Source organism: Puma concolor, chromosome D2 (assembly GCF_028749965.1).
Source record: "Puma concolor isolate L17-30 chromosome D2, mPumCon1.1.hap2, whole genome shotgun sequence".
Lineage (NCBI taxonomy): Eukaryota > Metazoa > Chordata > Mammalia > Carnivora > Felidae > Puma > Puma concolor.
The window spans coordinates 81576255-81599185 of record NC_141677.1 but is presented as its reverse complement, the minus strand read 5'-3'; the positions used below and the strand labels follow the sequence as shown (position 1 = coordinate 81599185).

Here is a 22931-nt window from a genome sequence, read left to right as displayed (position 1 = left end):
GCATCTCTGGGGGCTCCGGTTTCTACCTTCGCTTGTGGAGCTGCCGTGATCTTGGGGGCCCAAGGGCTGGAGGGGGACCAAGAGATGGAAGGCTGGCCAGAAATGCTCCACAGCTCGGCCTGGCTGCCTCCTGAGAAGGAGCAAGCATTTATTGCCACCAGGCGGGACACAGCACAGCTGTCCGTGGACAGGCAGTCAGACCCAGTGCCCTTCATGTGAGTCCAAACGTTAGATTGGGTGACTCCGCCTCATGCTTGAGAAACATGTAATTTATTTGTGAATGAATGTGGGGCTTAGACCCCAGAGCCATACTTTTCTTGTCTTTTCAAGCAGTTTCCTAGGTCATGGTAGCGGTTGGAACATGAGGTGCCTATTGGTGATTTGCCCAAGGGCGAGCTGGCTGGTTGTGCCCTCCTTGATTCTCCTCTCTGTCCTTCTGGAACCTTCTAGATCATCTCTGAGCATCTTCTGATCTGTCACACAGGGAAAATGAAGAATTGGCTTTGCGGGAGGGTGTTGGCATCTAACACCCCCCCCGCCCCGGGGCTGCCGTTCGGGTTATTCTACGACGTCCGCTCTGGCTTGGGTTCATTTTGTCTGCAAGAGAATTTGGGTTGTCTCTTAACTTTCAGAAGATGGCTTTTCCCTTGGTGCAATTTTCCGTAGCGAAACTCTTTGCAGGACTGAAGGGTTAAGTCTGGGGGACTCCTTATCCTCTCAGAAATTGGGCCCATCTCACTTTATTTCGTAAACGTGAGCTTTGCAGAAAAGCGGCTCTCTTGAAGAGGCTGCAGCACACTTGAGAAAAATCTGCCAGAGCGTTTGGGAAAGCGTGAGTCAAGTTACAGGTGTTTTCACCTAACACAGGAAAACATCTGTCCTAATATTTGGCGGCTTGTGGAGCCGGGGCTGCGTGAGTTTGGGTGGCTTCCAAGTGGGCTGAGTTGGACGAGGATGGAAAGGAGACCCGGGCCTCCTCATTCCCGTGTGGAGGGGGAGGCGCCCACCCTGGAGCCTCCCCCCTACCCACCGACCCCCCCAACCCTGCCTCTGGCATTACACTTTGCCCTCCTTCTCAGAAATCTGTTACTGGTTTCATAGGAGCTGTTGGGTGCACATTCTTCTAGACGGTCCTGCTTCAGTCAGAGAACTTGAACCTTAAATGAGGTATTTGTAAGCCGGGTGAGCAGGTGCGCCCCAGGGGTGACGCGCTCACCTCTGAAGCGATGTGTCCGTACCAGGAGCGGAGCCCTCCAGGCCAGCACCACACACTGTTAACGTTTTCTTCGTGACAAGACGGGAAGGAAAGGAAATGGCACGATGGACTGACTAATCCTGAGGCTTGAGGTGGTTTTATACCTTCCACTAACAGAGCGGGGGGCCCCGGCTCCAACAGCAGCCTAGTGCTCCCCACGCTGAGGGGCGGGAACAGCCCAAGTTCAGGAAGTTCCTTTCTGATACTCTAGCACTTAATTTTGTAGGTGACCTCTTCAGTACATGGGGGTTCTGGAAAATCGTAAGCAAAATGACAGAATTACTGTGCTAACGAGGTTTCCTGTTTCGGGCGGCAGCGGGGCAGAGTGACCCGAGGTCAGCGCAGGGAATTCTGGAAAGCGGAGCGTTTGTTCTGCCGTGTATGATCTGCGTCCCACGCCCTGTGGCCGCCCCCAGGACAGGGCCCCTGGCTCCATCCCCAGTGACTGGGATGTGACATAATCATAGCTGCTTCTAGAGTCGCTTGGGGCCAGAGCACCTGGAACGGGGCCTGGTGCAGACATTGACCAACGTGGACGTCCTCTAAGAAGGAAACGGTAGGAGGAACATGACGCCAGAGAGGCCTTGTTTCTGGTCACCTCTGCTCTTCCCGTCTTGCCCGGCCAGCCGGTGGAAGTGTTGACGATGGGGCAGAGTCCCCACCCCTCCCCCTTTTGGCCACAAAACCCAAGACCGGAAGGGGAAGGTGACGAGGTAGACGTGGGCCGGGGCTTCTCGGGGGTGTCTGGCCCATGTCCTCCGTCAGGCTAAGGTGTGACCTCCCTGATAGACGTGCCAGCTTGTGTCCTGTGCTCCGTCTGAGAAGGGTCCCGGGTGTCACGCCCCAGCCTCCGCAGCCCTGAGCGGTGAGAACCTGCCCACGGTGGGCCTGCCCAGCTTGCCAGCCCAGCCGTGCCGGGAAGTGATCTGCTGTAACCAGATAGCGCTGTTTCCATTTGGTTGTGGGCTCCAGACCGCCCTCCCGTCCGTTTGGACGTGTCTTCTAAGTGGACACATCCCGGGGCTGCTGGGGAGGCGTGTAAATACTGTGTTGCGTGTGGCCAGGCCTGTTTCCTCGTTGCCTGCCCAGCCAGGCCTTTCAGCCCACGGGCACCAACGTGCCAGCAGAGGAATGACCGACCTTGGCACCAGCAGGCTGCTTTTATACGCGGAAACCCTACGTTCGGCAGTGTGGCTTGTTAATTTTTTTTTTTTTTGTTCCCCCACGCGTCCCAGGAGGGGATCGCGGGGGAAGATTTGGGTCTCCTCCTGCCAGCATATGTTTCCAGATACCTTGAGGCTTTGTTGGTGTTTTGGGGGGTCAGAAGTGGTAACAGACTGGGTTCCTGGGCTCCGTCCTTGGCACGGATTCTCAACAGTCCGCGGGTGGCCACAGAGCTCTGGAGGAACAGTGCTGTTGTAAACAGCCCGTCCCCACGTTTGGTATGCCCGTGTGCACCGGGACACAAGGAGATGGGATAGAGCCCTGCTCCCTTAAACTGTCTCGCGTTGCCATGCACCCCCAGTTCAAAGTAGGATTTGCACCTGCTTTCCTCTCTCGCGGTAAATTTTCGGTATTTCTCATTCCAAAAAAAAAAATTTTTTTTTTTTTTTTTTTTAACAACCGGTGTTTTTCGTAAGTGAAAAATCGAATCTGACGTAGACGTGGGTGAAGACAGCAGTCCGGTTTAACGGCTGCAGACGCGCACAGTGTCTCGTCTGTAAAGGTTCTCAACGGCACGCCGCCTTTGCAGCATCATGATCACGAGCTTTTGTTTTTGTGGTGGGTTCGGTGTCATGGGCTCCCGTGGTCGGAGGAGGGGAACCTATAGCTTGGCTCCGTGTTGTTTCTCTGGGACCCTTCTCTCTCTTTAAAGAAATGGTTGAATGCTCAGAGGTGGGCCGTTCCTTATTGAAATTAAGTAACTGTTGTCCTTTGTGTTATTGCGCCTGAAGTCCCTCTGAGCCACGTAAGGATCTTAATCCGTGGGACTATGGAGAAGCCTCCCCAACATCGAAGCTCGCCGAGCCTGCTGGAAGAACGCTTTCCCTGCGAACAGATATGAAGGAAGGCACCCCTAAGTTGCAGAAGCTTCCCGGTTTTGCTTCCTAATGTCAGGGCTTAGTCGTTGACCTCTGTGGCGGTCTTAAATTTTCTTTTCTTAATGTTTGTTTATTTTTGAGAGAGAGAGAGAGAGAGAGAGCGCGCGCGCGCGCGCGCGCGAGTGGGGGAGGGGCAGAGAGAGGGAGAGACACAGAATCCGAAGCAGGCTCCATCCAGGCTGTCAGCACAGAGCCCGGTGCGGGGCTCAAACTCAAGAACCGTGAGATCACAACCTGAGCCAAAGTCAGAGGCTTAACTGACTGAGCCACCCAGGTGCCCTTCTGTTGTAGTCCTTAAGATGGTAAATTCTAGATCACACACCGCAGGTGTTTGTTTGTTTGTCCCTGGCAGGATGGAGGGTTTGGTGTTTTATGATAATAAGGCAAAGAATGCATTTGGATTTGAGCAGCAGAACTCATGTGATTGGTAACCCCGGAGTCCTCTCAGAGCCAGATTTCACTATCGGCGGGGCATCGGGCTGCAGGCCTGGCCCATTTCTCAGGGTACCTCGTGTTCTAGAATTGTGCATGAGATTGTTTTTTTCCCCTTTTTATCCTGCCTGCCTGTTCACATTTAATTTGTTCTTAGCCGTGTGCAATGGATTAACATTTCATCAGGTTGGATTAAGATTGAATTGACATTAAAGCAGTCTTTTCCTACTTTCCTTCTGTCACTTTTAGGCGATCCGAGGCGGGGGGTGTGGGGGTGCTCATCCCAAAAGTGCCCTGGTGAGGACGAAGGAGATAAGCCAGGGCTTCAGTGTGAAAATAATTCCCAGTCGTGGGTCGGGAGGCCTGGCTGGAGCCCTCAGCCCTCCTCCTCCGTCTAACGAGATGTCACATGGAACAAAAGCTTTAGGGGTTTTATTTAGCTCCTAATCCCCACGCTGAGAGAGCCGAGGTCCATGTGAGCTCGCCCGCCGGGAGGAAGGGGGGCCGGCGAGCTGGGCGCAGCCTCGTCCCCTGGACTCTGGTGCTGCAGCTGGGGAGTGAGGCGAAGTTACCGTGAGTGTTGTGTTTTGCCTACTAAGGTTTCAGAGGATTAATAATTTAGGCCGTACTTTGAAACAGAAAACCCCCAGTTGGTCTTTCCTGCCGTCCGGGAAGGGTTCGGATGCAGCAGGCCGGCTGTGATGCATGTCACTGAAGATTCGTAGAGACCGGCCGCCTCCCCCGCCTCGGCCGCCGCCGTCCCTCCTTCCCGATGCCGGTCCCCAGCCGGCAGGTCCCCATCGGCCGATCCCAGAGCTGGGATGCTGCCGGGTGGTACGAGGGCCCCTGGGAGGTGGCCGAGGCCCCGGCGAGGAGCAGCTCCGTGGCGGACGGCGGCACGGCGGGACCGTGGTACGAGCCCCAGGGCGCAGGCGAGCCCTTCCTCTACCGGGAGGCCTTCTTCAACTCTGTGGCTGGCAGCAAGAACCCCGTCGCCGACTTCGCCTTTTACGACAGCAGACAGGCGCTGATGTCTGGCCGGGGCGCCCTGCTGCCGCGGGATTACTACGGCGACGCGGCCGCCCGGGTGCCCAAGGAGGCTCGCCACCTGCGGGACCCGGGACTCAGCCGGTCGCTGCCTGGTTACGGCGTGACGGGCGGCAGGCTGACATGGGATCAGGTGCAAGGCCGGGTCCCCGCCCTGCAGGATGCCGGGCACCTGTACCGGGACCCCGCGGGTAAAGGGGTGGCTCAGGGGCAGCGGACGCAGAGCCGGGCCCCGTCGCCCACGCACTGTGCGGGGGAGCTGCTCGATGGCAGGTTCTCGGCCCAGGCCCCCGCCTACCCCGCCAGCCAGATCTACAACGACGTCGCCGAGAGGCCTGTGGATTCCGCCCTCTCCAGGCAGGCGGCCCCCACCTGCTTGGTCGTGGACCCCAGCACGGCCGCGGCGCCGGACGGCGGCCCAGGGGTGGCTCCGGGAGCCCTGAACCGAGGCTACGGGCCTGCCCGGGAAAGCGTCTCCGGGCTGGTTTACGAGAACTGCGAGGCGGTCCTGCCATCCTTCCAGGGCCCCGGCGGCAGGAGGAGCACGCTGCCTGAGTTCCTGGCCCTCCTGCGGGCCGAGGGGGTGGCGGAGGCCACCCTGGTGGCCCTGCTGCAGCAGGGCTTTGACTCTCCGGCCGTCCTGGCCACCATGGAGGACGCGGACATCAAGTGCGTCGCGCCCAACTTGGGCCAGGCCCGCGTGCTGAGCCGCCTGGCCGCCGGCTGCAGGACCGAGATGCACCTGCGGAGGCAGGGCCGGGTGGGCCCCCTCCCCCGGGTGCGCTCCAGCAGCTTCAGCCACCGAAGCGAGCTCCACGGGGACTTGTCTTCTGTGGGCGCCGTGGCCTCGCAGCCCCAGCCCGTGGGTCCCCTGCAGGCGGCATCCCCCCGAGCAGGAGACCCGGCCCGCCGCCCCTCCAGCGCGCCATCATCCCAGCACCTCCTGGAGACGGCGGCCACCTACTCTGCCCCCGGGGTGGGCGCCCAAGCGCCCCCCTTTCCCTCCAACTCTGGGTACGGCTCACCCACCCCCTGCGCCCTGACAGCACGGCCGGGCCCCACGTGCCCCCCACAGGCCGGGGTGGCCTTAACTTACCCGGGCCCGGCCCCTCCCCTTCACCCAGGCCCCAGAACGGCCTACTCCACGGCATACACGGTGCCCATGGAGCTGCTCAAGAGGGAACGCACTGGGGCCGCGTCTCCCCTGCCCACCCCCCATGGCAGCCCCCAGCTCTTGAGGAAGCCCGGTGTCCCCGTGGAACCGTCCACCCTGCCGCCGGCCGGCCAGAGCCTCCACACGCCTCACTCGCCCTACCAGAAGGTGGCCCGGCGGACGGGCGCCCCCATCATCGTCTCCACCATGCTCGCTCCAGAACCAAGTAATGAACCCACCCCTGCCCTTCCTCGTGGGACGGTGAGGGGACGGTGCGGGCAGAGGTTGAGCACAGGACGGTGGGGCCTCTCGCTCTTACTGCTCTCTTGCCACGCCTGGAGAGACCAGCCCCTGCGCCCTCATGCCCGCACACACTCCCGGGCGAGGCAGCTGGCCACAGCTAGCCAGTTGACACAGGTTCGCTTGGGTGACGCAGGTCTGCCTTCAGGCGGACCCCCTGGGACAGCACCCTCCTGTGTCTCTAGTTCAGCTCAGGTTGCTTAGGGAACTTGCCTTTATGGTGATGACCCACAACGGTGTATCTGGGAGAAACCCAGGCTTCATTCAGGACAGAATGAAACCGTTGACCCATGGGAGGGGGGTGTGTGTGACATTTTCTCCAGTTCACCTTCGGCGGCTTTGGAGAAGGCAGGGGTGTTTATCCAGTGCCTCCTGTAAATCGTTGATCATTCATTTGCCATTAGAAGTATGTTCTAGCATGGAACCCCGCCCCCCAGCCCTGACGTGTCTCTATACGGCGTCAGAGGTGGGACTGTCACCCACCATAGAGCTAAAATCTGGTGTGCTGCCAGACTTGTGTGTTAAAGCGAGATGACGAACGAAATCCCTGAGAACTCGCTGTTTCAAAAACAGACTTAATCTCCTTGGAATACAGTTGGTTGGGAATTCTGTTGACTTGTAGGGAACAATATATTTTCAAGTTGAGGAATGAGAGAACCATCCTAGGTGGTTGTCTTCAAAGCAGGAGACAAGTATAATTTATTACGTGTGTTTCCTTGGGCATTGTGGGTAAGATTCCGGGTGGACGTCCCCCGAACAACGCTTTACTTTGAACTGTAAAATCCTTGCTGCTAATTCAAGCTGTACATCCGTTTTCTTTCTTCCTTCTTGCCTCCCCAGTTTAGAAAACTAAACCCCTTTTAAATGAATTTTTGTTTTCTGAATAACTAGAATGCTCGGGTGGAGGGACTTGTGTGAAAATAGGATGTGCCTTTTTGGAAATAACCCCTTCGAGAGCTGTGGGAGCCTGATCTTGAAACCCTGAGGTAGCTCATCCATCTTGTGTGCGTAGCTGGTGACCTAGTGGCTACCAGGGGACTGAAATGGCTACTTTGCTTTTTCGGATCCACCCGCATTCGCAGTGTCTTTCTTCTTTCCGAAAGGGGACTGAGCAATTGGAGTTTTCTGTTGTCTCGCACCGTAGATTCTGGTTTTGTCTTGTGTGTGGGGTTTTTTTTTGTTTGTTTGTTTGTTTTAAGTTTGATCATACAATGTATTTGACTTACGGTTTTTTTTTTTTTTTTAAGATCAACGTACAACGGGAGGGAAGTCAGATGCACACACCAAGAGCGTGTGCACCTCCTCCTTCCCAAACATTCTTTCTTTGCAACCAACTAATTTGCATGGCGATGACATTTGTTGCTCCAGTAATTCCATCTGATAATGGCCGGGCTTGCAAAGCGGATCTGAAAACATATTCCTTAATTATGTGTTGCTAAGCAACGAGAGGGTTTGGTCATAATCACAGAAAGATTATCTCATTGAAGTCCTGGAAAGGTTTTGCTGAAGGAGGACCTGTAAAATTGCCTTATTTTCTCCTTTTTTTTTTTTTTTTTTCCTGTTTGTTTTGCACCGCCTTCTCACGAAAACATTCCCCATTATTTGGGTCCGGGGTAAGGGATATTATTTAAGTTGTTTGGAGTCTGATTGTTAACACACGGCTTTGCAGACCAAAGGATATTGATTTTTGTTTCATTTGCGTGGCAGTGAGCCAGTGCCAAGGAAGCCTGAAGTAGGAAGTCTGCCAGCAAATAAATTTCTCTGTCGGATGATCTAGCCCGTAGCAGCCGTCTTCCTCCGCGTCCCTTCTCGTACATGCAGTGTGTCTTTATAACCCTCCCCTGAAAGCGGCGTGTCGGGGACCCGGGGGTAGGAGCTCGCAGCCTGCAGAAGTGGCATTTGGGGTGGCAGGCTTCATAGAATCGACAACCGGCTTTCGATCGGTTGGAACCTACAGTCGAGCTCCCGGCAGCCCTTTCCCCCCCCCCCTCCGCGAGGGGAACGTTTACGTTGAAGGGAAGCAGCACAGACCTCAAGTCTGGAAACCCGCGGTCCCCGCTTGCCTGCTGAGCTGGGCGATGGCCATCTTCAAATCTAGCTCTGGCCGCCGTGGTCACTTGCGACACGGCCAGCAGGAGTAGTAAATCTTCATCTTGGTCTTCACCTAACTCCAAAGGTTTCCGGGTGATCTGGAGGAGCAGGGAAGGCCAGGAAGGGGGACTGTCTTCTCTCTCTTTGGAGAGGGAATCTGTAGGTTTCCAGTGGGTTGCGTGTTAGGGCTTCAGTGCCTGGTTTCCTTTTTATGGGCTTTGGATGTGGGGACACCTACTTGCTTTTCTTAGTCCACAAACTACCTGCTTCATCTCGGCCGGCTTTGTGGGTATAAATACCAGGCTGCTTGCTAGTCCGTGGCAGTTTCAGGGTGACCGGACGAGGAGGGACCCCCGTGCAGCCCGCCATTCCCACGTGACCCGGGATTAGGGGGCTTGCACATCAGACCTGCGTGAGCGTCGGCCCCCGGTGCACCTGCTGTGGCTCACGCGCTGACCTGGTTGACTGTGTGGCACAAGCTGCGGAACCTTCCGGCAGTGGCTGCAACCCGGCGGTGGGTGCCCCCTCCCCCACATCACGTGGTGTCGACTGAGCCCTTTCTGTGACAGTGCAGCAGGGCGCCTCCTGTAAACAGCGGCACTGCAGCCATCTTCGGAATCTGTCTTCCCCGGACACGACAGAGCACACAGCCTGCGGAGGGCTCGCTCTTTCTGGGGCTTGTCTGTTTCCTTCCAGGCTTTTTTCTGCATGCAGCTGGATTCATTAAGCGTTGTGACCCCCAGCTGGTAGCGGGGGCCGCTGCCCCGAGGACCTTTCAGGACCCATCCAAGGTCCGTTTCCACCGGGGCTGTGGGGAGATGGGTGGTTGTCCCCACGTTCTCCTCCATCAGAGCTGGTCACGCGTGTGGCGTTGTTGGATGTGGCACTGACGTGTGTGTACCTGGCCTGCTGGGTAGGAAGCTGGCTCCCCCCCCCCCCCACAACCAGGGGAAAACCCCAGTCTCAACAGAATCAGAGGATTGGGCCATGCACACCTGGTGATTCCTTCCCCGTCCTTGGTTTTTATGGAGGGGCCCTGGGCATATGAAGGTCTGTGCTGGCAGGTGGACAGGGAGGCGATTCCCTGGTCTTGAGGGTGAGGACTCTCAAACCATCGGGCTGGAGGGAGGTCACCGTGAGGCCCCAGAGGCACCCAGTGCCAGCCATTTGCACCATTCCCTACCCCAGGTTAGAGCCAGTCTGGGAGGGGCGGGATGGGGATCTGGGGACTGTGACCCTGAGCTGACCCGGCAGGACACCAGGTTGACACCATCCCTTCTGCTGAATAGCATTACTTTGGCGAGATCTTGCCGTTTGACTAAAGAGAAGCAGGGAGACCCTTAACACTCCTGAACACAGACCATGGACCAAGTGAGGCAGGTTGTGAGCTTTGCACTTGGGCACGATTCTTCAGCACTGACCGTGCCCCTGCTGTGTGCTGAGCCCCAAGTCAGATGTTTTGACGCTCACAATTGTCTAAGACCCAAGCGTGGTCCCCAGATGCTCCACAGCCTGGGGTGTTGTCAGGGGTGGGGCGTGCTGCCATGTGAAACCAGGGGGCCACGCGGGGGCCTTCTGGGAGCCCGATGTGGTTGGGAACACTTGTCTATGGACATGGTGTGCAGTGGAGGGAAAGGCTGAGGGCACAGTACAAACCCTAGGACAGCCATCAAATGCAGACCTTGTGGGGAGGTCGAGGGAGAGCACATGACTCGAGCCAGTGTGAGGGAGCAAAGACCTGTGTGCAGGAGTCACAGCCTGCAAGGGCTCTTAGAGTCCAGGCTGTCGTTTTGTGACTCCCCCCCCCCCCCCCCCCCGGGGCAACTCTGGGACTTGTTTTCTTACAGAGTGGTCTGTACCTCGGTGGCCAGGAAATTTCTAGCAGGAAGGAGACTTGTGTGAGGCCACTCAGCCAGTTCTCGTCTCTCTTTCTGGCCAGGACCCTCTTTTCTACAGTTGCCTCCCTTACAAATCAAGCTCGGGAAGGAGCCGTGCACTTCAGAGGTGCTGACAGCTCAGCCTTCCCAAGCGAGGAAAACCCCTAAAACGCGTTCCTGTGCCCATAAAAGTGGCAGCTTTTGTCCCGTCTTTCAGGCTGGCCCCTGTGCACATTTAGGAGTCAAATGTGGCTCTTCGGCTCATTGTTCTCCAAATTCAAGGTGCCCCCTCCCTCGGTGGTCACCTGCTCCTGGCCTCTGCATTCGAGGCCTAGATGCAGCCGTTCCCTCTTGGAGACCCCACCATTCCCACCCCTGTTGGAGCTCACCTGGACTGATGGGTCATTCCCGGTCATCACTGTTGACTGCCCAGAGTGGGAATGATCATCTGTCAGCACCCAGAAGAATCTGGATCTCGGTCATTTTCTCCTTTTCGGACTAAACTCAGAACCTGAACTCCATACCACCTTTTGTTCCTATAGCTGATCTTACTGGGCAGAGTCTGAATTTCTCAGTTCTTTTTTTTTTTTTTTTTTTAACGTTTATTTATTTTGAGGCAGAGAGAGACAGAGCATGAACGGGGGAGGGGCAGAGAGAGAGGGAGACACAGAATCGCAAGCGGGCTCCAGGCTCTGAGCCATCAGCCCAGAGCCTGACGCGGGGCTCGAACTCACGGACCGCGAGATCGTGACCTGAGCTGAAGTCGGACGCTTAACCGACTGAGCCACCCAAGCGCCCCTGAATTTCTCAGTTCTTATTGAGCTCCTAGAAAACCCACGTACCCTGCAGCCCAGGAACATAGCAAGGTGGTTGAATGCATGGCTGGGACGTCTATAGCGTGCTGTGTCTCTTTTGGTAAGTGTATGGAGTTCTCAGTTTCTTCGTCCATGTCTGCCACATGAGGGTAGGAACCGAACCTGCCTTGTGGGCGTGTGTGCATGCAGCGGGCATAGGAAGAAGTGACTTGAGTGTTGAGGTCCTCAAACCTGTGTGGCCTTGGCCAGAGACTGGGCCTGCTTCGGGAATGGTGCCTTTCTCGTCATTATGTCCTGTTCACTTCTGAGGCTGGAGGCAGGACTCTGGGCTGAGGGGCACTGGGGGCTCAGAGGCCAGGCTAGAGTCGTTAGAGCTTAACGGGCCTTTCCCAAATCTGGGTGTTTGGGAATTTCTATGAACTTAATTCTTATGCAGCTCACCCTCCAACGTTGTGTTGCTAACTGCATCCCCCTCTGCACAGGTGCCTGTCGGCGATCATACAGGGAGTGTGGCCTGGGTACCTGGGTTTGAACTCCAGTCCTCTGCCTAACGGCAAGGAAGTCCCCACCCCTCTGTGTAACGGGGGCTTCTGGCCCTCTTGGACGGCTACAGGGTCCCAACAGGGCTTTCGCCTAATGTGTGGGACACACGGGGGGGGGGGGGGGTTAATGAGGTTAGTCTTTGCTGTGTTTTCCTCCAAGTTAGTCTGAAGAGCTGAGCCGTGTTCTCATGGGAGGAGCTGGTGCCTGGACCTCCCCGGGACACTGGCCACCTCTGCCTAAGCTCCTGTCGCCACACCCTCTCCGGCGTGACCTGAGCGGGCCTGAAGTCTCCCGGCACAGGTTGGCTGTGCCTTATCTCTAGATGGCCATTCTGTCTTCCTGTTTCAGAAAGAGTGGGGCCTCTCCGCCCTCACGAGCCCTGCCTTCGAGGAGTAAGCTGGCAGACTCCATCCACTTCGGCTTCCAAAGAATAGTTTTGTGTCTCAGTATCTCTTCCTATCTTCAGACTCCCCCAGGGGTGACTACCTCTCAGATCTTTCAAAGAGGCAGCGGTCTCAACCACACAGCCAAATTTCCCTGGAAGACTTGCAGAGTTAGGGACACAAGGGGCTGAGCCAAATCCACAGTCGGGGTGAGTATTGGTGCAATTATCTGCCCAAGGAAAGGAGAAGCTGATTGAGCCCTTCACCATGCTACTTTCTTTCTTTTCTTTACCCCCCTTAAAGTTTATTTATTTTGAGAGAGACAGAACGTGAGCAGGTGAGGGGCAGAGAGAGAGAGAGAGAGAGAGAGAGAGAATGAGAATCCCAAGCAGGCTCCACGCTGTCAGCACAGAGCTCAGTGTAGGGCTTGAGCTCACGAATCCATGAGATCATGACCTGAGTGAAAATCAAGAGTTGGACACAACCGACTGAGCCACCCAGGCTCCCCGACCATCAACTTTCTCACGTGACCTTTTCTTTATTTTCTTAACTGCATATATATGACGGACGGACGTGTTATGTTGTGCAAGTTTGAGGTGTTACTTTGATACGTTTATATATGGCAATGTGATTGCTGATATAGTGGTATTATGATACAGGGTCGTCTAAATTCATCGTACTGTGCGTTAGATCTCTATGGCTTACGCTTTTTGCAAGTTTGCATCGTGAAACGCTAACACTCTTGTCCCTATGCTCTGGCCACCCCTTGGTGGCCACCATTGTACTTTCTGGGTTTTTCAGGTTTAACCTTCCTAGATTCCACTTATATCTGAGGTTACACATACTTGCCTTCCTCTGTCTCACTTCTCCGGCGTAGTATCACGTGCTCAGGGGCCACCCGTGTTGTCGCAAATGGGAGAATATTCCCCCTTTCTCGTGGCTGAGTAATATTGTGCACACGGAGCACATCTTTTTTTATCCATTCATCTGTGGAGGAGCATTTAGTTTGTTTCCGCATCTTGACCGTTGAGAATAATGCTTTGATAAACATGCGAGCACATACATCTGAAAATTCTTTTTTCCTGCCCTTTGCATATATACCCCAAAGTGGAATGGTTGGATCATATAACGGATCTATTTTTAATTTTTTGAAGAACGTCCATACTGGTTTCCACGGTGGTCGGACCAATGTACATTCCCGCTAACAGCGAACCTGGTTTCCTTTTTACCACCCCGTCACCAGCACCCTTCGTCTCTTGTCTCCTTGTTGGTAGCCATTCCACCAGGTGTGAATTGACATCTTGTGATTTGGGGTTGCAACTCCCCAATGATTAGTGATGTGGAACATCTTTTCATGTGTCTGTTTGCCATTTTGGTCTCCCACGTGATCTGTGCTCTACCCTGGGGCTCTCCAGGTTCCCTTTGACCTCATTGACCCCAGGGCTTGACATGGGTCTTCCCATGGACCCGGGGTCCAGGAAGCAGACGGGAAGTCCTCACTGGCTTTTGGTATCAGATTTGTGCCTTGCAGATATTTTCTGCCTTTCTATGGCTGTCTTTTCATGTTCTCGATACTGACCTTGAAACACAAATGTTTTTCCATTTGATGAAGTCCAGTTTGTTTCCTTTGCTTTGTGCTTTGGTATTAATCCAAGGTCATGAAGATTTATGCCTATATTTTCTGTCTGAGGGTTTGACAGCATTACTTCTTCCATCCAGAAGAGCCAAGTTTGAACCATTTTGAGTGCGAATGTGTGCACGCGTGTGAAGTAGGGGTCCAGCCACCTTCATTCTACCGCCTGTGGTTATCTAGGTGTTCAGTTCTGTTTGCATTTGCTTTCAGAGGAGCAGAGCTACCTGAGGGGGCCCAGGGCCAGGGCAACAGGGGAACCACACCCTAGATGTATTGCACTTGGTGATTAATCTTCCAAAGAAGAGTGACTTTTTTTTTTTAATGTTTATTTATTATTGAGAGACCGAGCATGAGCATGGGAGGCACAGAGAGAGGGGGAGACACAGAATCCGAAGCGGCCTCCAGGCTCCAAGCTGTCAACACAGAGCCCGACGCGGGGCTCGAACTCACGGACCGCGAGATCATGACCTGAGCCGAAGTCAGACGCTTAACCGACTGAGCCACCCAGGCGCCCCAGTTGACATTTTTTTAAAAAGAGAAAACCAGCACACGTTGGAAGATTTTCAGGCATTTGGAACCAATTTCTTGTCGCCAAGATTTTACGAGTCAAGAATTCTAAAGCTCTTTCACAGGAGCCTTGCTAGTACATAGGAGCTTGGGGTTTGGTTTTGTTTTTTAGGTTTATGAAAAAGAAATAATGCTTGGAGCCCATAACTAACTAGCCCGTGTTGGCGATACGGAGCCTGAATGTGATTAAACATGCTGCTGTTGGGTGTTTTCCCCACTCGGAGGCTGGCTGACACAAAGAACTTTCTAGTTGTTTTTCATGTAAAGGGAAAAAACAGTCTGTTCACTTGTACTTACCCCCTCCACTGCTCAAGGAACAGGAAGGTACACGGCAGTTAAATTTAGCCAAATAGCGAGCGGTACACAGCGTATGAATAAAACAACTTTTTGCCAAATTGTTAGGGGAGCATAAAATCAAACCTGTAAATGCCCGTCCCCGCTGAGAAGGTGGGCGGCTCTGGGGACATGTTCTCCTGAGAGCCGTTGAGAATTGGTCCCAGGAAGGTTTTGCCAAATGTGAGCGGAACAACTTGTTGTTTAAACAAGATCGCCGCGGGAGGAAGCATCCCGGTGTGCTGAGTTTGTACGAAGCGATGAGGGCTCTGGGCAGGAACTCTGACTTCGGGGTCCCCATCCCAGGTAGCCGAGGTGCTGGTGGGGCCGAGGGGGAGTGAGTGCTCCCAACACGGACCACATGAAAGTAGGGTAGGGGGTGAATCAGTCCAGGAAATGGTGGGAATGATCACCATTCTGGAACATTTGACAAGGATTATCCCATCTGAAGTCCTGAGAAACTGGGTGATGCCCCATGAAGATGACGAATCTTTAGGCTCAGGGAGTTCGTGCTTTCGCCCAGGTCACACCACAGGGCTGGGACGTGAAGCCAGCCTGTCTGACTCCAAGCCTGTGACTGGTCTCTGTGCCACGATGAGCCACCAAGCTCAGTGCGACAGTCAAGTGGCATAAAGCCGGGAAGGAGAAACCAGCCTAGGCTGGAGGCTGAGGTCTATGTTAGCGAGAAGAACCGGGTCAAGGGGGTGACTCTGGAGGAGTCCCATGGTGCTCTGAGGCTCATTTCCTCAAATATGACATGGGGGTGATGGGCTCCCCTCGTCTCCAGAGACCTGAGGACTATGTCACACCACACGCTGGCCCAGGCTTTGCTCATGGCCAAGCTTGGTGCACGTACAGCTCCCTGGGTGCCTTCTGGGTACATTCCTGTCCCCAGCTGGGGCCCTGCCGCTGTGCCCCAGAGCCAAGAGCCTTCCCTCTGTGCTGTGCTGGCTTTTGGGAGCACCAAGGAAATTAACTCTTCTGTGTGCTCCAGTGGAGGGCACACGCCCCTTTGTCCTAAGAGGATGGAAGCCTAGCAAAGGGGAGGGCTCTAACACACGAGGGAAGAATCGAGTAGGTGGTGGAAAAAGAAAGTACAGAAGAAAAAAAATGAAGCTGGGTGATGAGGCCAGAACACAGAGAGCTTTCCCTGCGGTCTTGTGCCCAAAGACAGGTGGGAATTTCACTCCAGGCTTCCTAGTAACCCTAGTAAAGAGGGAAATGACATCCCTTAAAAATCCACATCGTGCACCGGAGGGAACCACTGAGCCCCGTCGCTCAGAAGCAGCTTTCTCTGAGCGATCCCAAGGCGTCTCCTGCCCTTGACCACCCGTCCAAAGAACCTGCACGAGCCAGGTTTGCAGTTTGCCTCCGTGTGTTACCTCCCCATGATGGCCCAACCTTCCCCGCTCCATTCAGGGGCTCCCTGACTTCTGACCACTTCCTGCGGTGCTGTCTTCTAATTTTTATAAGACATTGGTTACGATTTTCACTGGACCTCCTCCAGGCGCGATTGCTAAACCCACCACGTGCAGGTTTGGGGTCTGGGTGAGCTGTTCCTGCAGCTGGCGTCTGATTTCCTCTCCAGGGTGTCTGCCTCTTCCTCCGGCCAGCCCTTCAGGAGGCATCGCCGAGGCCCAAGGGAAGTAGTGATTTTCCTCCATTGTTGAAGGGGGCCGTGCCTTGGAGAGGCGAACGCTGTCCCCAGGCGCACGGCATGGGCCCGGCCACCCCCCTCCTTCTACGGTGCTTAAAGCTGACCTCTCAACCTGCCCCACTTCCCCACTGGGGATTTCTCTATGAGCTGCTTTTCATTTGATGGAATAAATATGACTTTGTGATGGGTTCTAGTGTTTTCCTGTGAACTGGGCTTCGAGCCTGGAACACTTTGGGAGTCATTAGATTTTAAGAAAAAAAGTTACAGAGGAGAAGAGCAGGGAGGGGACATCACACCAGCTGCCGTGCTTGGGAAAATCAGCTTCCCGGCCACTCTGGGGCCCGAGGGCAGCACGTTTGGCTGCTGGCCCACCGGATAGCAAGCCTGTTAAAGGGTCTTTAGAATCTCTTTCCTCTTTGGTTTTAGGGATACATGAAAAAACCGAGTTAGCTGAAAGCCTTGGGCTTCTTCCCTCTCCCGTCCCGGTCTTGGTGGCTGTTGTAACTAAGAAACAGGGCACTATTTTGTTTTTGCGGGCACTGGGCCTGGGCAGTATATGGGCAGAAGAATAAGCCTGGGTCTCCCGGGCTCTTCCAGGGGCCTTCAGGAAGAAAGCATGTTGTCTGTTCCCTGGGCAGGGGGAGAGGGGGCACCAAAGGAGTCAGTCCATCTTATTCCAGGAGAGGACCCAGTGGCTGATGTGGTGACCAGGAAAGACCAGGGTGCCAGGCACACACGGGCAGCCCAAGGACCTTGGTGAGACAGGCCTGTAGGGGCAGGGTCGTTCGCAGCTGCTCCTGGGTCACAGGTCACCTGAGCACCTGGCTTGCTGTCCTTTGGAAGGAAAGGCCCTTCCGGGCCCCAAAGAGAGTGGGGGTCTGTCCTCAGCCTGGTCGGGCACCCCCCCCCCCCCGCCAGGGGCTTCCTTGACCTTGCTGTGTCCCCTAGACCGCCACAGCCCCCTTCTGAGTGCAAGGGCCCTCAAGTGCTCCCGTGGAGAGAGGTTGGGGTAGGCGAGTCCCTGCGGTCGGTGGGTTGACTGCGGCCCCCTGGGGCTCCCGCAGAGTCCTGTCAGCCCTGCGTGAGCCAGGGACACTCCAGCAGCACACAGGCCGCAAGTGGGCGTGCAAAGCCTGCCTCTGCCAGACTCTCCTGGCAGCTGCCCCTTCTTTTCTCATCTTTATTTCATTTTATTTTTCTCAAACATCTCCTTCTGTTGTTGCCATGGGCACATTTTTAGCACTTGAGACATACTCCGATGGAACAGCCCAGTGGCCTCTGCTGGTGGGCCCCCCCCCACCCCCACTGTGGGCAGGTAGAGCCTTTCTGGAAGTCCTGGAGGGACAGCCCATCCCTCCGCAGCCATGGGCCAGGGGGGAGACCAGGGTCTGCGCCCCCGTTCCCCACTCCCCAGGGCTGGAGCGGGGTGCACAGACGAGGCCTGGGAGCCAGGCCTGCGTCCCACGGCCCCGTAGCACGGTGTCCGCGCGTTCCGGGCAGACGGGTGCACGGTTTTGAGCGTCCGGCCACTCGGGAAAGGCCCTACGGTGGCAACGAGCCGTCGTCGTCCTTGCTCGGAGCCCTTGGGGTTCCCGCGGATGTTTGCTCCCTGACAAACACCGGCAGCTGCTCTGCCGTGTGGGACGCGGCTCTCACGGTGGCGAAGCGCAGTCCCTGGGGAAGCGGTGACCTTGGCGGTGTGCTGGTCAGACACCTGCGTTGGATGGTTTCCCACGTGGCTGGCGTGTTACGTCCGGCACCGTCTACGAGCTAAACGATAAATGGACTCCAGCCAGGTAACAGGAGGGGAGTAAGGTTTTCTCCGGGGCAGCACCTCAGGGCCGTGAACAGGCCTCATTAGCTTGCCCAGAGCTTCTGTCGAAGGCTGTGGAACACGTTTCTTCCCCCACCCCCACCCCCACCCCAGGCTAATTGAAAGCCCAAGGAAACAGACATATGGTAACTGGTAAATACCCTACACACTCTGAGTATTTTCTAGGAAAAAATACTTGGTGTGGGGAGCTCTGGGTGGCGAATTCTCGCTTTTCTTACCTCTGTCCTCTTTCCATGAGGCCTGATGGCTCGACCATTTCTCCGTTAACGTTTAGAAGGGACTGAACTGTGTCATGCTCCCCCCGCTCCCCCACCAGCACTGGTCGAAGCTCAGTCCTCTGAGCTCATCCCTTCCCCCAGGCCTCGGAGAACTATTTCCTCCTTCCAAGCCTGCACATCCCGAACCCCAGAGCCCCCCCCACCCCCCCGGAGCCTCAGCGAGCCCGCCTGACCAGGGGCTGCCATCAGGTTGCTTCCTGTAAGCATGGTCTGGCAAAGCGTCGGTCCATGGCGTCCTTGGGTTAATGCTTTTAGGGGCAGAGGTCGAGAGCCAAGCTGGCATTTGCCAGACCGGGTTTCTTATCAGCCGGGCCCATGGGTGCCTGTTGGTTCTTAGGGCACTTCGAGGAATGACCTCGTGTCCCTGAGAGTGGCATGGGGAATGGGACCACCCGCTCTTCAGTTTGCTCGACATTCTGTGGTGTTCTGGGACTTGGTCGGGATACATCTTTTCAGTCTCCGTCGTTCTCGGGGCTCCAGGGGCCACCAGCAGACCAGAGGGACTTGGGTGGGCCCTGGGCGAGGTCCCAGCTTGGAGGGTACCACAGAGGGAGGGGTTGACTTCTTTTGGTGCCTCAAGATCACGTTGGATGACAATTAACCACCCTGCGATTCGTCTCTTGGGCCCCAAATCCAGAACAACCCCACAGGGAACGGTCCATCCCTGCTGTGAGAAACCCCAGGACTCTTGATTGACAGGTAGCCAGTGCTGCCCGGGAGAGGGGAACCTGAAGGCCCACCTTCTCCCCTGAGCTGTTGGGATCACCTGTCATCAGGCAAGTTGGGTCCCAGGCCCAAGGCATGCTGGGAAACTGGAAGGTGAATTGTGACCTCGCCCAGATGGGAAGCCAGTGGGTCCTTGAACCTGGGGGTCGGTTGGTCTTGAGCCGAGTGTCTGTTGCCCTTGGACCCAGATTACATCCCTCCAGCCCGTCCTCCCTCCTTCCGCGCTCCAGGACCACCCACATGAGACTGGCCTTTGGGGAAATCCAGAACATGAATCACGCTTCACCACAAATAGAAGCAGAACCTTGCATCCTTGGCTGTGGAAATGTGCCCTGCACCCGCGTGCTTGGTTTTCTGTCTTGTCCCCGTGGCCCTGAGCTGGTCGAAGCTCATCCCCCCCCCCCCCCCCGCCTCAGGAGCTCCTTCAGGGCAAAGGGATTCACCTGAAACCTGGGACCCCCTGGCGACTGGTGAGGGTGACACGGCTCACACCCTCAAAGCCAGGAGCCACTCTGGAAAGGATGCATCGAGTGCGGCAGGGCTGGGGGGCACCTGCGCGTGTGAGTGTCCACGGGAATAATTTCAAGCAAGCAATAAATGGCTCTTGGTTTTGTTCTTAAGCTCTGTGGGAAAAAGGAAAAGTTGCTGTCACTTTTCTCTGTTCAAGGTCCCCGGTGTGGTGTGGACATTCTGTACGGTTCAGGCGGCTGGGACAGTTTCCCTGGGTTGCTCTAAGGAACCAGTTAAAGCGACAACAAATGCTTGTCTTTCTGGAGGTACAGAAGTTCTACGTTGTTTTTTGGTTTTTTGGGTTTTTTTACTGGATGATGTGGTTCCCGCAAATACAGACACCTGCTTGTCTATTCTGGCAGTCCCCACACACAGGAGCACACACGCACACTGGGCTAACTGCAGTTGCCCCGCAAGCCTTGGGTGGGGAGGGGGCGGTGGCTCGGGCTCCTGGGAACCTGAGAGCCGCCCGCGTGGCTGGCTTTCTGTCCACCTGTTACCTGAGCCACAAAAGGAGGTGGCCTGCAGGCACCTCCCTGGGAGGGCCGTGACTCATTAAGATCCATGTTTTATTTAAGAAGCTAATCTCCTTATCCTGTGGCCATCTGAACCTCCAGCTGACTGCGGACAACATTAAAATCAGAGCTGAGGAGTGGCTTAAAACCAGGCGCCCCCGTGGGACACAGCCAGCCCTCTGGGGAGTCAGTCCCCTTCTGCGAGTTACCGCCGACAGCCTGGCCCCTGGGTGCTCGGAGGGCCTGGCGAGGCCAGGTTTTCCCACCCTTGTGTTATTTTCCTAACAGCTTCACTGAGAGAGCACTCGGGCCTATACCCGTCACCTGGTAACGTGCGATGCAGTGGTTTTTAGTAGGTCCACAGCTCAGGGGAAGAACGTGGCCTTGGGAGACCCAGCTGCCTCTAAGTCGCTGGTGCTCCCAGGCCAAGGAGAGCGTGGGCTGCATGCACGGTGTCCATGCTGAGCCTTCCTCCAGCCTGGTTGTGTCGCGCATCCCTGGAGAGAGTTGGGCCAACGGCCAGAGTGGCTGAGGGTCCACACAGGGATGGATGGCGTGGCCCTTGCCGCTCTCTTAGCTTGCAAAGGACTTCGCTCCTTTCCGGCCCCCTGCGCCAGATCTGAGCCAGGCTGGTTCTATCTTGCTCTTTACTCCTGCTGTCTTTCCGGCACCTGGCCTGGGGCTAGCCCTTCGTCAGGGTCGAGTTGAATAAATTTCTGCCGGGCCAGGCTCTCGATGCTGGCCCCTTGCGGTGACACAGAGCTCAGGGTCGCCATGTTGGGCTCTGCCCTCAGGCCACTGCTCGCCCATCAGTCACCGCGTGGACCCTGTCGCCATCCTGGGTCTTGGTGCTGGTGGAGTAAAGGGTTGAACTCCATTCCAGACAGGAAGAGCGACCTCTGACACGAGGCTCCTAAGGCCCCGACCGTAAGGCTTAGCATCAGGTAGGAGTTCTAGGATGTTCCAAGTAAGAAGTCCAAGAGCTGGGGGCTCATCCAGAAAGTGGGAAGACGGGAAAGTGGTTTCAAAAGGCCACACACCAGGGTCTCAGCCTCCCACGGCCAGGCCCTCACGCAGGGACGCCGGTGACTGTGAATCCCATGACTGAGCCGTCCACACCTCACCGTGATTGGGGTGCCCCCCCCTGCACAAACCCAGCCCCCAGGGGAGCTCTTGCCTCTGGGTTTGAAAAGAACCCAGACTTGATCTGTCTTGGCGAGGCCTGGGGACAAGCTTCCAGGGCTGTCTGCAGCATGGGCATGGGTCATACCATGGGCTCCGACCCCACAGCCGTCCCCCACCCCCCAGGCCTTGCCTTCCTGAGTGCATTGGCCCGCTATGCCACTTAGCAGATGACTCCGGGCCCCGTCAGTGGGGCCAACGGGGCCTTGCACTTAGCGGTCCTTCCTCCCAGGTGCCTCGCACCATGGGGGGCACACATTCCCGTGTGAGTGTGGAAGGCACCACGCCCACCCTGTGGGGACTCGCCTCGGAAGTGATGCCACATCACTCCTGCCACCCGATGTTGTTCAGAGCAAAGCACGAGGCCAGCCCATTTCCGGGGGTGACGAGGTGCACTCCCCCCCTCGGGGGTTGGGGTGGGGTGCAGCAGCAAAGTCTCGTCGGGAAGGGGCTTTGATCACCACAGGAGGCAGGTGTCCCAAGCGGTCGATGACCCGTGCCAGGCGCAGCTGACACTCTTCACCGTGAGGGACATGGATGCAGACCAAGGCACCCACCGTGGAGTCCAGCGGCTCACAGGCCTGGCGGGGGCGGCACCCAGGGTCTAATCCTGGGTGGGCCTTTGCTTCCTTCTCCTGGAGCCTCCCTGCTCCCTTCTTACACTCGGGGTGTTCGCGTATCGTGGGAAACCTCGATCTTCACCTTCCTTCGCCGGTTTCGAGAGGGGATTGGGCTCCACGCGGCAGGCAGATGGCAGCTAGCCTTGCAGGGTGGCTCCGTGGGGCGGCGTGCTCGACAGGGACTTGCAGGCTACAAGTGCCGAGTTCGATTAGTGACGCCTGCCCTGAGCGCAGAAAACGAGCTTGTGTGTTTGATTTCCTTAGCTGGTTCGCTTTCCTTTCTCCTCTTCCGTTCTCGCCGTCCCAAGGTGTGCAGAATGGCCACTGTGGTCCAGCCGGAGCTGAATTTGGGGCTGTTCTGATTTAACTTGTGTGCTAGAAAAGTTGCCTTCCACGCTTGGCCCTGGTTAAGACTCCCTTCGTGTTCCTGGTTTTGAAACCCCCCAGGGATCGCCGTCTCTTCCGGATTGCCTGTGCGTTTGGAGCTCCCAGAGGGAGGTGGTTCCTCTGTGGGTCCCTAGAGCCGGGCCAGGGCCACGTGTCAGAGCCTGAGGAAAGCACGCAGTTGGGAAGGCGTGAGGACAGACCCAGCTCCGAGGGGCCGCGAGCTGTCGGCCGGTGCTGGTTTCACCGAACTGGCTTTACTTCTGCCTCCGCTGGGAAGTGTGCTGCTTGCCCGACGTGAAGCCAGAAACTGCTGTAGATCCTCAGCCCCCAGATTTTATACGTGCCCGTTCATTCTCCACGTTCATTCTCGTGCCCCCCACCCCCACCCCCGTGATCCCCTCCGCCCGGAGGCCTCCCCCAGCGGGACTGTCGGAAGTGTAAAACAAGACATGAAAACAGAGACAACCTAAGAAAAATCAGGTACTCTGGTGGGGGGATGGGGACGGGGACACAGGCCTGGACTGTGTCCCCAGACGGCCCCAGGGGCATGGGAAGGACGCGGACACAGCTCGCTCGGCCTGGGAGAGCTGCTTGGGGACACCACGTCACAAAGCAGGTTTGCCAGATGAAAAGGCGGGGACGTGGAAACAAAGATGAGATTTCTAACGCTAACCACAGGTTTTTTGATTTT

General features: G+C 56.2%; 1 protein-coding gene across 5 annotated transcripts in view; it reads left to right on the top strand.

Moving 5' to 3' along the window:
- Nucleotides 1–22931, top strand: part of CTBP2 (C-terminal binding protein 2) — a 161669-nt gene that overhangs the window by 119627 nt on the left and 19111 nt on the right. Inside the window, exon 1 of one of the 5 annotated variants that reach the window (XM_086681122.1) lies at nucleotides 3575–6215. The exons of the other annotated variants lie outside the window; for them this stretch is intronic. Coding sequence (XP_086537248.1) covers nucleotides 4562–6215 — 1654 coding nt within the window. The 5' untranslated portion in view covers nucleotides 3575–4561. Of the gene's footprint in view, nucleotides 1–3574; nucleotides 6216–22931 lie in introns of those variants that run through there. 5 annotated transcript variants of the gene reach the window in all.